Source organism: Lingula anatina, chromosome 1 (genome assembly GCF_051362555.1).
Source record: "Lingula anatina isolate TDL-2025a chromosome 1, LinAna3.0, whole genome shotgun sequence".
Classification (NCBI taxonomy): Eukaryota; Metazoa; Brachiopoda; class Lingulata; order Lingulida; family Lingulidae; genus Lingula; species Lingula anatina.
The window spans coordinates 36,205,234-36,219,966 of record NC_141767.1 but is presented as its reverse complement, the minus strand read 5'-3'; the positions used below and the strand labels follow the sequence as shown (position 1 = coordinate 36,219,966).

Below are 14,733 nucleotides of genomic sequence, written 5' to 3'. Positions count from 1 at the left end.
GCTCAGACTTATTCAAGGCAATATTGATATTTGTCTCTGTTGATTTAAGGTCATGGCTTGGGCTACCTAGAATATATTGTCTGCACTTTCCTTGATATCTGAATAGGTATTCCTCTGTGTATCACAAATGCTCAATTAGTAGTACCATTGGCAGGTCTTCCGTATTATATTCAATAAAAAGAACATGGCAGGACTGTATATTAACTTGCCTTGTTACAGCTGGGATAACCAAGAATATATGCTGTAGAACTTATTGTAAAATGAAACAATATTTGTGGCTTGACTCAGTATACTGATTGTCTGGGTCCATTTGATCTTGTTTCATGCCAAAGTTATTAACACTTCACTAGATATGCAGAGGCTGTGCTATGCAATTATATCACCTCAAAAAAATATGTGATAGTAGGATGACAGCAGTGATCTGCACTGGATACCTGAGTTCATTCTAGAATACACTTTGGTTTACCCAAGTAGCAGAAAATGTTAAACCTTTGTAAAATATGTGTGTGTGAGGAAAAATATGGAAAAAAAGTTTTTTCTTTCCCTGTCATTAATATATTTATTTATTATTTATTTAAATTTACTCAAGATAAACTGGTTCCAATATTAGGCAAATAACATCTTTCTAACACACACATATAGCCTGTAGGTACCTTGTTTGTAATACAGCACTGCAGAGAATCATGTTATATTTTCATCAGGAAATTTGAATGCATGTCTCACAGGGAAACCTATTATGTATTCTTAGAAAAGTAATTCGTTACTTTTTTTGATAGGTTTCAAATAATGCATTTCACCCTCACCTCTCCATATCCCCCCCCCCCCCCCCATCCTACTAAAAAGATTGAAAAAGGAAATAATTCAGAATTATAGTGTGTAATATTGACATTATCAAGGATTACTTTGTAAATTACTTTAGTGTTTCTCCATATTTATATACATGTCTTGCTTCTCCAATTCAGTGTTCATGTACCTGGCAATGTAAAATGATCTGTTTTGAAAAAAGGGACATAATTTGATTCTTAAGTGGCTGCTTTCCTGAAACAACCTGCATTTTAGAGTTGTGCCTTTTACAGGCAATTATTGCTGCTGTTGCGTGCTATACAGCGCACAACGTTTTTTTCTGAAAATCCCTCTGGTTGGTTAAAAAATTCTTAGAAGAGCATGCAGAGAATTGCCTGGCATACTGAATCCACTCCTTTGCAGCTTTTTTTTTTCAACTGGAAAAAGTTAATTAACCTGAAATAAACCATGTTTTTTTCTTATTTATTCCTTTTTTTCTGATAAGTTCATCTTTCATTTAAATGTCTGTTTGATTGATGTGATGGGCACCAAGAGACTTTTTAGGAAGTACCTGGTTCCATTGTTACATTATGCCCTGTGAGATGGGCTGAGATGTTTGCTGTACACTTTTCTAGGGGAGGAAATTTTATTGGATTTATCGACAGACCTTTCACAGAGTATCCAGGAGATGTAAAATATAGTCCGGCTGTGTCCTATTCAGAATCATTGATCCAGCCTATATTGGATAACACAGAGATAATTTTGAGTTTACTTTCAGTCAATATGAAAGCAGAGCTCATTGCAACTGTGCTATGTCTTGCTATCTTGCAGAATTACATAAAACAAGGTTTTCTGTCAGCCAGAAAACAGATAATAAGACATCTAATCAGGCATATCTGTTGGCTAGTTCATTTTCTCTTTTCTTGTATTACATTTGGACATTCCGTTTGCCTACTATTGATCTGTGTAAGTTAATTTATTGAGATTGCTCTAGAATAATTATGGTGTTTAATTTGGCATTGTCTAGGATGCACCGAGCAGTGCTTCAGCATAAACAGTAAGAGCACTGTCTTCTTGTACAAAGACAGTTAAAACTCATGCTTTGCACTTGAAAGAGCTCTTTTTAATATGAACGACAGCGGTATGTAATCCACAGTGCAGGAATAGCAGTCCAGCTAATGCAAATGCTCCACCTATAAAAGACTTGAGATATTGATTAATCTAATCTTAAATGTGTGACTTTCTCAAGGATTCTAAAGTTATGGCTAGGCAAGAAGGGGTACTTTTTTAAAAAGATATTTGAAGGGAAAGTGTTTCTGTCAGGTTGTAGTGATAAGTAGTCTTATTTCATTGGCATTAAATTGGCATTGTTTTCCCCTTCATCAATAATCAGAACACTCATTCAAATGAGATTAGACAGAATATGTGTTCTTTCTCATTTTACAGAAAGCCTTCAATTTAATGCAGTCTAAAAGAAAGACATATTTACCAAAAGTTACCAATCAAATGGTTTTTAGTTGAGAAATCAGTGTTGGCATGCATGCCTGCCTTTGTAAAATGGTCTAGTAAGTAATTGTGTGAGGATCCATGTATGGATTTTTACATCTATCTTCTTTAGAATAATACCTGGAAGAATTACAGAAAATATTGATTTGAATTTTATGACAGAGGCATCTTTCTGAAGGCTTCATTATGATATAGAGTTATGCTGCTGTAACCCATTTTTGCTTGTGCACTGAAATGTTATATGAGCCATTTTCTGTCTATAGGAGGTTGCATGTTGGCATTTATCATTACTGCTTGCTTACTATAGCTTCGTCTTTTCAATACCATAGTGTCATTTAGCGGTATGCCATTTAAAAAAATGGAAGAACATGAATTGAAAATCATTTCAAGCTAAGACTGATCACTCTGAACCTAGGTGCATTTCTCAAAGTTAAAAGATGGCATACCTCATTTTTTTAGACTCAGTGAAACACCAAGAGCAACTGGCACTTCTTTTTACAATGGTATTCTCACTAGTCACAATGACTGATTTAGATATATGCCAGTTACATTTATAGCTGACCAAATTATGTAAAACTGTGTATGACCAATATTTTGCAAACAAAAATGCTTCAAGCATTGGCTTGTTGGTGAGTATTTGATCTGCAGGATGTTTTCTTACACAAGAAAGCAAATGATTCAGAGAAAGACCTTTCTTGCAGCTACAATTTGTCTACAAAGTTTACATTTAGATTCACAAGGTGAAGAAGAATCATGCCTGCAGAAGAAATTAACTTTATAACTCTGTTAGGCCCTTTAAGATTATTTCCATAATCTACACATTTCAGAGTTCATTCTTTCTTTTGTGGTATAATGGCACATATAAGTGAATAAAGACCATAATTAAATCTCTCCTGTTGTATATGATTATTGAGACTGCAATTTATTACAATGCATTGAGCACAAATTGGCCATCTGTCAGTATTAAAATCACTGTATATGTTGTATTCATGTTAATGTGTTTGATAATTGCCCACTGGGCTTACTTAGCATAATAAAAATGAGAAAAAAATTAATAGTTTTAGAATGTGTCATTTGATATGAGTATTATAATGAGTATTAGTCATCACGATTTGTATGCAAACATCTTTTAGTTGTATAGGATATCCGATAATTTTCTTTGCTATATATCTCATTAAAAAGGCAGTGGAAAGATGACTTTTCAAACACAGTAGACCAGTTGGGCAAGTAGACAGTCATTTATTTTCCTATTATCCTTAAATTTCCTATTATCCTTAAATTTTATTTTTCAGACTACTAATTTCAATTCTGACTGGTTTTCTCGATCCTACTCTTGAGAGTGACCAGTGCCCAATAGCATTGACTGCAGTATAAATAATTACATTGGCCTTGACTGACCCTCCCAAAGATTGAAATCTGCATAGATATAAGGCTCAGTTAACTTTCATCTCAGCCCTCATTGCTTCATACATTACATTTGGCAGTTACAGTATACTTCTTTCAGTATGTGTATGATGGTTGTTTGAACTATACAGGATTTTGAATGTAAACCAGAGAAATGCCTTCATATAAAATGTATTCCACTAATGTTATTTTGATGTGCTTTCATTGCAGAATATCATTGATCATAGCAGCTTTAACTAACCAAATTTATTGATTTGTTCTTTTTATGCAGTTGAATGAATCCCATTAATCTCAATGGAGTTATTATGTATGTTGTAAAACAAGTATTATTTTATACCAGGTATAGGGTTGAATTTATGTATGGCTACTGAGAAAATCTATTAAGAAAATTCACATTAAGAACTTAAGAAGATTGAAGCTTGTTTTAAAAATTTTTTAAGCATTGTAATAGCCCAGGAAAAGGAGAGAGTTTTTTTTAAGATGAGGTGTGTGTTTGTGGGGGAGGGGTAATGAAACACATCCGAGGTGATGTCCCAAGAGACTAGAGAATGTGTCTGAATCCGCAACAGTGGTGTTAACTTTTCACTAGGAATGCAGAAAGCAAATACATAGGTGCTAGTAACATGCAAAACATGATGAATATGTACTTACAGTATATGTATAAGACTATAAATCTAGAAGATTTGAGAGAAAACAATCAGAAAATAGCCATGGATAGATTCTGTCAGTGTCACACCACACTTGCTAATCTGTGATTATCTCTAACCCCATTCTCAAGAGAGAAGATTCTAAATCCCATGAAATCTTGCTTGATTTGATGCTAGGTTGCGTGGCTTTGGGCTTTCTCTGATGATTCCCATTGAAATGTACATGGGTGATTTTGATCAAAAACTATTTGTTAGCCCTACTTTTTCTAGGAGATGATAGTGAATGAATTGGTGATATTCTGTTTGTCTATTCTACCCAATGTCATTTACTATTTTAATGGTCGGACTACTTGCAGTTTGCAAAATGAATGAATTTTACTGTAACTGTTTTATTTGGGGGGGGGGGGGGGGGGGGGGGTTGTGGCAATCTTAATTGGAAGTAGATCATATCAAATATAGGCATTGATGAAAATGAGAGGAGTACCCTTTTGCAGTCTATGCTTGAGGTACCTAATAGAATCTTAGATCATTTTTTGCCATATATATATATATATATATATATATATATATATATATATATGGATAGGGATATATGATATAGGGATCAGCACAAGACATGAATCATCAAAAAGGAAAATAAAACAAATATGCATTATCTTCACATATTAAGTGACTGTAATTTATAATTTTTATATACATTTTTCTAGGGTTGGTTAAGCAGGGAGTTCACTGTGTCTCTGGCAAGAAGGTGGCCATCAAGATTATTAACAGGGAAAAATTAAGTGAATCAGTCCTAATGAAGGTAAGTGTGATAGTATGTGGGTTGTTGGAAACTAAGGCAGAAGATGATTTGGATCACATCATTTATGACATCCTTCAACATACAAGCTATATCCTTGAAAATGTTTCTGCCAAGTTTTTTCCACACTTGACACGCTAAACTTCCTGTATTGGCTGTCTTTGTCTAATTTAATTAGATACCAACTAAATTAATGGTAACCTTTAAAAAATAAGAGAAGTTGGTTGTTAAGAACATATAAGGCAAGAATTCTATAAATTTTAGTCACCTTTAGTGTCTGATTTTTAGCTTACACAGGATGGAGTTTCTTATTGTCTTGTCCTATAACCCAAATGTTGTAACATATTAGATCAGTTGTCTGATGTACTCCCACAAGGTAACAGATGCAGTCAATGGGCATATAAATTATTCAGCCATATGTGTAAAGTATATGAAATCTGAATCCTGTACCAAGAGTAGAATAAAAGTAGTATTATACATAAAAACTAAGTAAAAAGAACAGGAATGCTTAGATTTAAGATAATTAGAGCCCTGTTGACATTGATGTAAAGTTTCAGAACTTTATGAATCTCAACTATTTTCTCTTATTATTATTATTATTATTATTATTATTATTATTATTATTATTATTATTGGCAATAATGGTACCTTTGTATCATTTGTATCACTAAATGGTGGATGTGGAAACTCTTTAAAGAAATGTTCAGCATGAAAAGACGTAATTCATTATGTTACAATGTTATCCTTTTAATAACATTATCTAGAAAAGGTACAAAATATGTTTCTGTAGTTTCTTATCAAGGTGGATCCTAATTCACACCAAGCCAAGGCATTCTTGGTATTAAATGTTCAACCTCAGGATAACCCTGTAACTGCAAATCACCAAGAATGAAAAAAACTGATGAAAAAAAGATATTTATTTGCAGTGTCCCTCATTTGACCCTTGCAGTGTTACAGATGTACTTCTACGGAAATGTGTGTATTACTTGTAGATTCATCTGCAGCAAAGGGGTTTGTGAGAGATTCGGTTTAATTGTATTTCCAATTTCTTTGATAAATTACCAACAGCCCTTTTATCCTACTAATCTCGTCATCAGAAGTGTGCAAAGTTCTTGAGATCAGTTGGTTGGCAGAGATAATCTGGCAATTGAACCTTTTTATTCTTTACATCAAATCATGCAATATTCACACTGTAAATACTAAGGGTATTGATGAGTTCTTGTATATTGGTGTATATTGTGGGCACTGCAGTGCTATTGGAGGTCCGTATATAGTGTTAAATGTAGAGAGGCTAAGGGTTATTATTGCTAGATATTGATTTTCTTACTATAATGTCAGGTTAGTATGTGTATGAGAAAGAGGTGAATATCTCTGGATATTGGTTTTTATATTCTTGATATTTCATCATGGCATATGCACATTTTTGATTGTTTTGATTTCAGTAATTCAGATATGAATTAAAACAGTAATGGTGTGGTTATTCCAGTTACTTTTTTGTGTCTTGTATGAAGTATACACATTCATTGTAAATTGACAAAAATCTACTGAAAAAATTAATCACTAGTATATATATTTCTTTATCAGATCTAATTAATTATAATCAGGTCATTCTTCAGATATAAACGGTAATTAAGATATGGTTCTTAATTGTTAATTGCTGAACAACTCGCTTTCTGGTTATTCATCAACCATCATCTGCCAGTACAACTATTTGATGTTTGGATTTAATTTCAGTCTGGCAGCAATGTAATATGACACTTGGACCTGCTTTTGTAAAAAGTTAATTATTTTTGTCTGTAGGGAACAAGTGAGTTTTGAAAGAGATTTGTCTTCAGTTAAAAGAAAAGTAAAGTTACTAATCACCCCCTTGTGGAACTATTGATTTTATACACTGGGAAAATATGTGACTGGCAATAATTGACACTGCTGCTGCACTGTATCCTTGAAGCTGCACTGTCCTCGTGCACTAAACAGTCATGCATACTGTTTAATGGAAATCATCCTAAAATGAGGCCATCTGCACTGATGTCATACAAATCCAGAAAAACGTGTATGAGGACATATAGCAATATGGGTGAAACTATGAACCAGGAATGTTGTCTTACATAGTAACATGCAGAATCTGGTGCATATATACTGTTGTGAAAAAATGTAATACTACAAAACTAAAAGCAACTAGAAAAAGACATCCATCTGTATTTTTGTAAGCTTTAATTCATTGCCACTCACGAATCTGCCATATTTTTTATTCCACTCTCTTCTTAACCCTGCAAAATCTGGCTTGATTTAAATATGTTAAGTCGCAAGAAATAGGCCTATCTTGGATTGGTGGTTTTAGCTTTCTGACACTTTTTTTCTAAATTTTTTCAGCTTCTTTTACATAGTTTTTTTTTTTTTTTTTTTTTTTTTTTTTTTTTTGCCTTTGCTTTTATGAGAACTTAGACTATGACACCAATAGTTAGGATCACAACAAATCAGTTGCAAGAGTTTGCCAATTTTTTTTTACTGTTTCTTTTAAAACTACATTAAAATAGAAAATGAGTAAAAAGATAAAATTTTCACATTTTCTTACATATGAGATCTGTAGTGTTTTCACTGTCTCATAAAACTTTTAAGATCAGTGTTTTATTGAATGTTTCAGAATTTTTCAGGTTAATTCTTTTGTCCAGCCTGTTATTTTCCATGTTAAGTTAATATGGTTTTTAAATAGCATAAAAGTTTGGTTAATATCAAGAATCATTTCTTAATGACCTAAATTATATGTGTTCTTGTTTTGCAGGTGGAAAGAGAAATTGCAATAATGAAGCTAATAGAGCATCCCCATGTATTGGGCCTGTTTGATGTCTATGAAAATAAGAAATATTTGTAAGTAGCATATTTTTCGATGATTTATTCTTTCCCCTTGTTTTTCTTTATTCATAAGACTTAAATTTTATGTCACTGTAATGCAGGATTATTATTATTATTATTAAAATGATACATTTGACTTTGTCCATACATGGCATGCTCAATTCCAGGGAAGTGTTAACGTGATCAAACAAATACATAGACCTGAGCAAATTAACATTTCATGGCTTTTCATACAAGGGAAAAAGCTACTGTTATCACCATAAAAAATCTTGGATAAAGCTTGACAATGGCCTAGTACTTAAACTAATTATGTTTCTTAACAGATACTGTAGCTCCATTGCGTAACCTTCTGGCAAATTGCAGTTCTGATAGCATTTCTGTGCCTGGAGTTATTTGCAGTACACAAACTGAGATATTGCATTGCTTGTTCACCACATACATGATTAGAGTCCATTTTTATTTTGACAACTTTTATATCAGTAACATGCAGTGTGCAGTAAGGGGGTATTGATATAAGTCAATACATGATTTTTGATAGATATGAAATAAGTACTGTAAGGAGATTTCTCACCAGTCCAAGAAAAAAATATACATATATGTATAAATTTATATTTAAACATTTATCAGGGCATTGGCATTTACCCTCAAATCTTAATTTAGTTTATTGTTAGTTTTCCCCCTGACATTCATGCTATCAGTTTTTTCTGCTCAGTTTGGTTTGGGTTTCAAGGTTCACTTTCCCCATTTAGCAGTCTTGATGTACTGAACTTCACATAAGATGCTCATATCAATGTGTATTTAGTATCAGATATTTTTGTTCCATTCCATTTACTTGAGACAAGCCCATCATATGATGATCGAGTTACACAAAAATGTTCTCAAGAGATGTACGTTGCACACGTGGATAAGAGAGTATGTGTTTCTTTTACTTTTTCTTTTCATAGATTCTGCCTTTTACCTCATCCTCTCAAATATCATGGGTACAATGCGTGTGAATATCCCCACTTTCTAATGTTAGTGTAATCCATTACAAAAACATATTTGGATTTTCAATGCATCTTAAGAGCATTTTTGTTGTTGGATATTGGTCATTGTTCATACAAAATTAATCTGAAGAAATTAAATTAGTGTCCAGTCCCTCGTCCTCTTTCACTTGGGCCTAGCCCCAACACATCTGTGAAGTTGACCCACTTTTGTGCACTGCAGTGCCATTGTTATGAGTCATTAGAAAGCATCGATTTTTCTACATTAATGTTAATCATTCATTTCTATTAGTGGTGTCTGTATTTTTTATTGATCTATTTTCAGAGTGGGCTTATGGAACATGCTGCAGTGATTATTAAAATAAATACACCTCTTTCTAAATGTTGGACATAAGGCAACAACAAGCAATTTTTCTGCACAGTCATTTTTGTTTTAATGCACTTATTTATATGTCAGACTCTTGATAGTGTCTCTCCCTTTTACTTTCATCATGATATAGCATATGCAAATGTTAATTGTACACCCTTCTAAGGTATCAAAATCCAAATTTATATTCATGTTGTTTAAAAAGAAACTATTACCTTTTTATATAGATGAATACGTTTATGAAACATAACTGGTGAATTGGCCAAAAAAGCATGCTGTTTTGTTTTGAACAAAAGGATTTATCAAGTACAACTTTTCACATGGTTATTGTAGGTGATTGACATGCATTTTATAGGTACTGTGATGGAATGATTTATACAGCTTGAATCAAAGAGTTATCTGGTGTTATTTGACTTTCTGAAACGTAGTGGCAGAGAGCTTGGAATGCTGCAGCGTGATCAATATCTTGCAGATTAAGGGGCCAACAGCCTTGGTGCCTCTGCATTCTCTGTAGGAATTGTAGATTACTGACAGTGAGGTCAGTAAAGAAAACTAGAAATGGGATTTGTGTATCCATGAAGGAGGCCTATTGGTCCTGTAGTGATTTTAGCTGAGGATGTGGAGTGTAAACTTTTATTTGTTTCACATTAATGTTTTATATCACCAAAATATATGTATTTCTGATGTTAATAACGTTAGGAAAGTGTAATTCTTTTGGAGATGATTGGGATTGACTGGCCCATTTATGATTGATAATGAAGACATATTATTAGTTGAAAATAACTTTTGCTCTGAGTATTTAATGTTTTGTTTTATTCCATTTTTTTAATGATGTAAAATTTAACTTCAAGATTATGTTTCATTTAAAACTGCCCCGTAGATTCACAAAATAAAATTTGTTCCTGAGTATGTTTCTAGTAAAAAAAAAAACTTCAGTTGGTGGGTAGGTTCTCAGTGTGCTAGTTAGCTAAGATCAAGACTTGCCTTTACTAATGCTGCCCCCGGATGACTTGTCAATACCATGGCTACAAGGCAGGTATAGTAGCACAGCCTTCTTCTCTTCTCTTACTATTCCTCATGTCTTGTAGCAGGATAATTAGGTCCCCTGCTGGCTGTCTTGGATTAATAGGAAATGAAAGTGATTTTTCAGATGCCATTTTCAGAAATAAGCGTGTCATTGGAGCAAGGGGGTTTCATTGAAGTTTCATTTTTCAACTTGTGTCAAGGACTATTGTAAGTGTTTTATGGCCATTGATTGATAAAGATATGTTGAAATGTTATTTTACTGTGTGACAAGTTATCCTGTGTGTGAAAAAAATGTTTATGTGTGTTTGATGTTACTGTTCATCTTTAAGATTTGATTTGATGCATCTTAATTTTAAAGAGGTGTCCGAATATACTAGTATAAGATATGATGAATTTTAATTTTAAAAAAGAGGTTAACAGTATAATATGCCAAAAGGGATTTTATTTTCAGCCAGATCACTGAAAAAGACTAACTGCTGGGCAGAGAACATGGACATCAGTTGGGAGTGTATTCCCGTTTACCAGTGCATAATCTTCAGAGTGTATATGTTGTATAAGAGGTTTTCTGTGTGTGCATAAACGCACGCACAAACATTTATATTTTTTTTATTTCTTCATCAAATAATGATGTATCTTTATATGTAGTAATAATATAAGCTGTCATACTGTACCAGGACCCCAGGAAACTAGACAGTACGAAAATTGTCCAACCTGGACACCTTGGCCAGAGTGAAGCAGAATCACCTCGGGATAACTGTATAAGAATAAAATATGTCTGAAACAAATTTCTGTGACTTTGCTTTCACCAGTAGTTTTGATACTTATAATATATTTTTATGTACAGACACAGATGTGTCTGTACATATTGCCATCACCTGCGTCTGTCGTCGCCGTCGCCGTCGCCGATGCCGATGCCGGCGCCGTGCACTTTCCTTGTAAACACGATAAGTGGAGGGCAGTTTTACTTTTTGGCTTAATATTTACAGAGCTGATGAATATTCATAAAACGCAGGTCAAGTTCGAAAACCAGCATGATCGGGCCATTATTGTAGAAGTTATGCTGTTTTTTTCACTTTTCAGCATATATGCAACCCTGTAAACACATTTTAAGGAAAACCGTTAGGCCTGTTGTCATGAAACTCACAGGAGTAATCAATCTTACTAAAACGCAGGTCAAGATCGAAAATCGGCATGATCGGGCCACTATTTTAGTAGTTATGCTGTTTTTTCATTTTTCAGCATATATGCAACCCTGTAAACACATTTTAAGGAAAACCGTTAGGCCTGTTGTCATGAAACTCACAGGAGTGGTCAATCTTACTAAAACACAGGTTGAGTTCGAAAATCAGCATAATTGGGCCATTATTTTAGAAGTTATGCTGTTTTTTCAAATTTCCTCAGATTCAACTCTTAGGCATGTTAACAGTCTCATTATTGAACTAATAAGATACGTAAAAGTGTTTGTTTGACATTTCCTGCATCTTTACAACATTGTTAGTTGATTACGTAAAAATGATGGTAAACTTTTTATCATGTATTGTGTAATAAAGTTTCAAAAATGGAAATAAACTCATATCATTGCAGTTTGTCAGATTTAATCATTCACTATGTTCAGAATCTCAGAATGGAGGAAATTGGACATTTAACACTGTTGTATTGATATTTTTCCCATCTCATCAATTTTCTTAGTTGATCGTATAAAAATGGCAGTAACCTGTTAATTTTGTTTTATGTTAAAAAAAGTGTTAAAAATGGAAAAAAAAACATTTCAGAACAGTGCTGTCTTGTTTACATTCTGGCATTTTCAAGTTGTGACTTGGAAGTTCCATGGGCCTGAAGACCTTTGCTAGTCACATTTTCTGAATATCCATGATACTAATATTTTATTATTAAAAATTGATGGTCATTATGCTGTTAAACATTATGTAATATTGCATCAAAATTTGAAAAAAACCTATTTTGGGCACTGCTCCCATGATGACCATTTAAGAAAAACCATGTCACTTACTGTTCTCAAACAGTACAGTAAATATGTACAGATGTGTCTGTACATATTGCCATCACCTACGTCTGTCGTCGCCGTTGTCGCGGTGCCGATGCCGTGCACTTTCATTGTAAACATGATAAGTGGATGGCAGTTTTACTTTTTGGCTGTATATTTACAGAGCTGATGAATATTCATAAAACGCAGGTCAAGTTAAAAAATCAGCATGATCGGGCCATTATTGTAGAAGTTATGCTGTTTTTTCACTTTTCAGCATGTATGCAACACTGTAAACACATTTTAAGGAAAACCGATAGGCCTGTTGTCATGAAAATCACAGGAGTAATTGATCTTACTATAACACAGGTCAAGTTCGAAAATTGGCATGTTCCACGGGCTTGAAGACCCATGCTAGTCACATTTTCTGAAAATCCATGATATGTGTATTTTATTATTAAAAATTAACGGTCATTTTGCTGTTAACCATTATGTAATATTGCATCAGAATAGAAGAAAACACAATTTTGGGTGCTGCTGCCAAGATGACCATTATGGGAAAACCATGTTACTTATGATTGTCAAACTTTCAAAAAAGAAATACAGGACTAATATGCAGAGTAATTGATCTTACTAAAACGCAGGTCAAGTTAAAAAATCGGCATGATCGGGCCACTATTTTAGTAGTTATGCTTTTTTTTTTCACTTTTCAGCATATATGCAACACTGTAAACACAATATAAGAAAAACAGATAGGCCAATTGTCATTAAACTCACAGGAGTGGTCATTTCTGCTAAATCGCAGGTTGAGTTCAAAAATCAGCATAATCGGGCCATTATTTTAAAGAAATGCCGTTTTTATGTACAGACACAGATGTATTTTACCTGTTGAGCATAATTAAAATTTGATGTTGAATTCGCAGTTTAACATAATGTACTTTTGCATCAGAATTGACAGTAGCCTTTTTTTGTTATTTCCTGCTTTTTGTCTGTACATTTGACAGCTTTGCTGCCTTGTTTGTATTTCCAAGTGTTCTCTTACTGTTGTTAATTGATATAAGACAGGTCATGGTCATTAAAGCATGGATATTTGGTGGACAGTTTTTTATTAGACATGAAAAGATTTAATAGAGGGTTGTTTGAAAAGATGGCTGTCTGTCAGCAATCTGATGAGGATAATAAGTTCTTGGCATGAGAAGATTTGATACACATGTAGGCTTCAGTCCATGTATGACACACACACAAAAGCAAACAATTGATAGTCCAATGATATGTCTCCAAATGGCACCAAGAATTGGACTCAAAATGATTCTGAGCATATCCTGTCATTTTTTATGTTATTACGGCCTCTTTAGCAGCCACTTTCATGCTGCAAAGTAACTGCGCGGTTAGAGAGTAATCATGCCTGTAATCAAGAATAGATCTTTTGCTTTCTACCAAGTAACCCCTGCTTTTGTAGATAAATGGCCAGAGACTGTTTTTACAGATTTAATTCCCATAAATGATACTGATGACGTGACAGTCTCTCGCATGTTGCTTTGTTTTATGGTTTTCTGCTGGTAGGTTCTGCTCTCTGCACTGACAACAATAAAGAAACAACTATATTTTAATTCTACTTGCAGTTGTGTGGGTTTATTTATTTCTAATTTTTTACCTGCATGAGATATGATAGAAGGTCATGATTTCCCTGATGCTCAGTGTGCACATGAGCTTAGACAGGTTATTTGGTTTAGAAAAGCATGTAAACATGCTATAACATTACACTTACTTCAGGTCATAAACATCCCAAGTTTTGCAATATCATGACTTGATATTTAATTTATTGATTTTGATATTTTTGTTTTCTTTCCCTTAAGAAAAAATCCTATAGGATCCTATAAGATCATATACAGGCCTACCCAACTACCAGACTCGGCACCTAAGGATCCTGAATTAACTGGTATATCGCACCACACTTCCCGTTTTGAAGGTGTGTGTCAGATCGCATTTCTGAGTATCATACCCCAGAACAAATTTTGTAGGACGACTGCAGGCTCATCCACGCTCAGCTGTCACCTTGATTGGATAGTAATCGATTGTCATAAAATCGCTATATGAATTTGAAACCGGGTGCATGCAGCCAAGCATGGGTTCATCCTGTCGGTGTTCTGACTGATACTCCAAAATGCGATCTGACACACACCTTGAAAACGGGTAGTGTGGTCCGATATACCGGTTAATTCAGGATCCTTAGGTGCCGAGTCTGGTAGTTGGGTAGGCCTGATATAGGATTCTATAGGAAATTGGCCCAATTTTCTATATAGGATCCTATAGTATCTTAAAGTATCCTATAGTACTTTTTCATTAGGGTTGAAAAGTTTTATTGTTCATATGTCCATTTGTAGCTT

General features: G+C 33.9%; 1 protein-coding gene across 7 annotated transcripts in view; it reads left to right on the top strand.

Annotated features, from left to right (window-relative positions):
* LOC106168617 (serine/threonine-protein kinase BRSK2) overlaps positions 1-14,733 on the top strand; it is a 29,690-nt gene that overhangs the window by 1,822 nt on the left and 13,135 nt on the right. For all 7 annotated transcript variants that reach the window (XM_087016185.1, XM_013547755.2, XM_013547757.2 and 4 more), the window contains exons 2-3: positions 5,048-5,142; positions 7,919-8,004. In XM_087016185.1, coding sequence (XP_086872311.1) covers positions 5,048-5,142; positions 7,919-8,004 — 181 coding nt within the window. The remainder of the gene's footprint in view (positions 1-5,047; positions 5,143-7,918; positions 8,005-14,733) is intronic.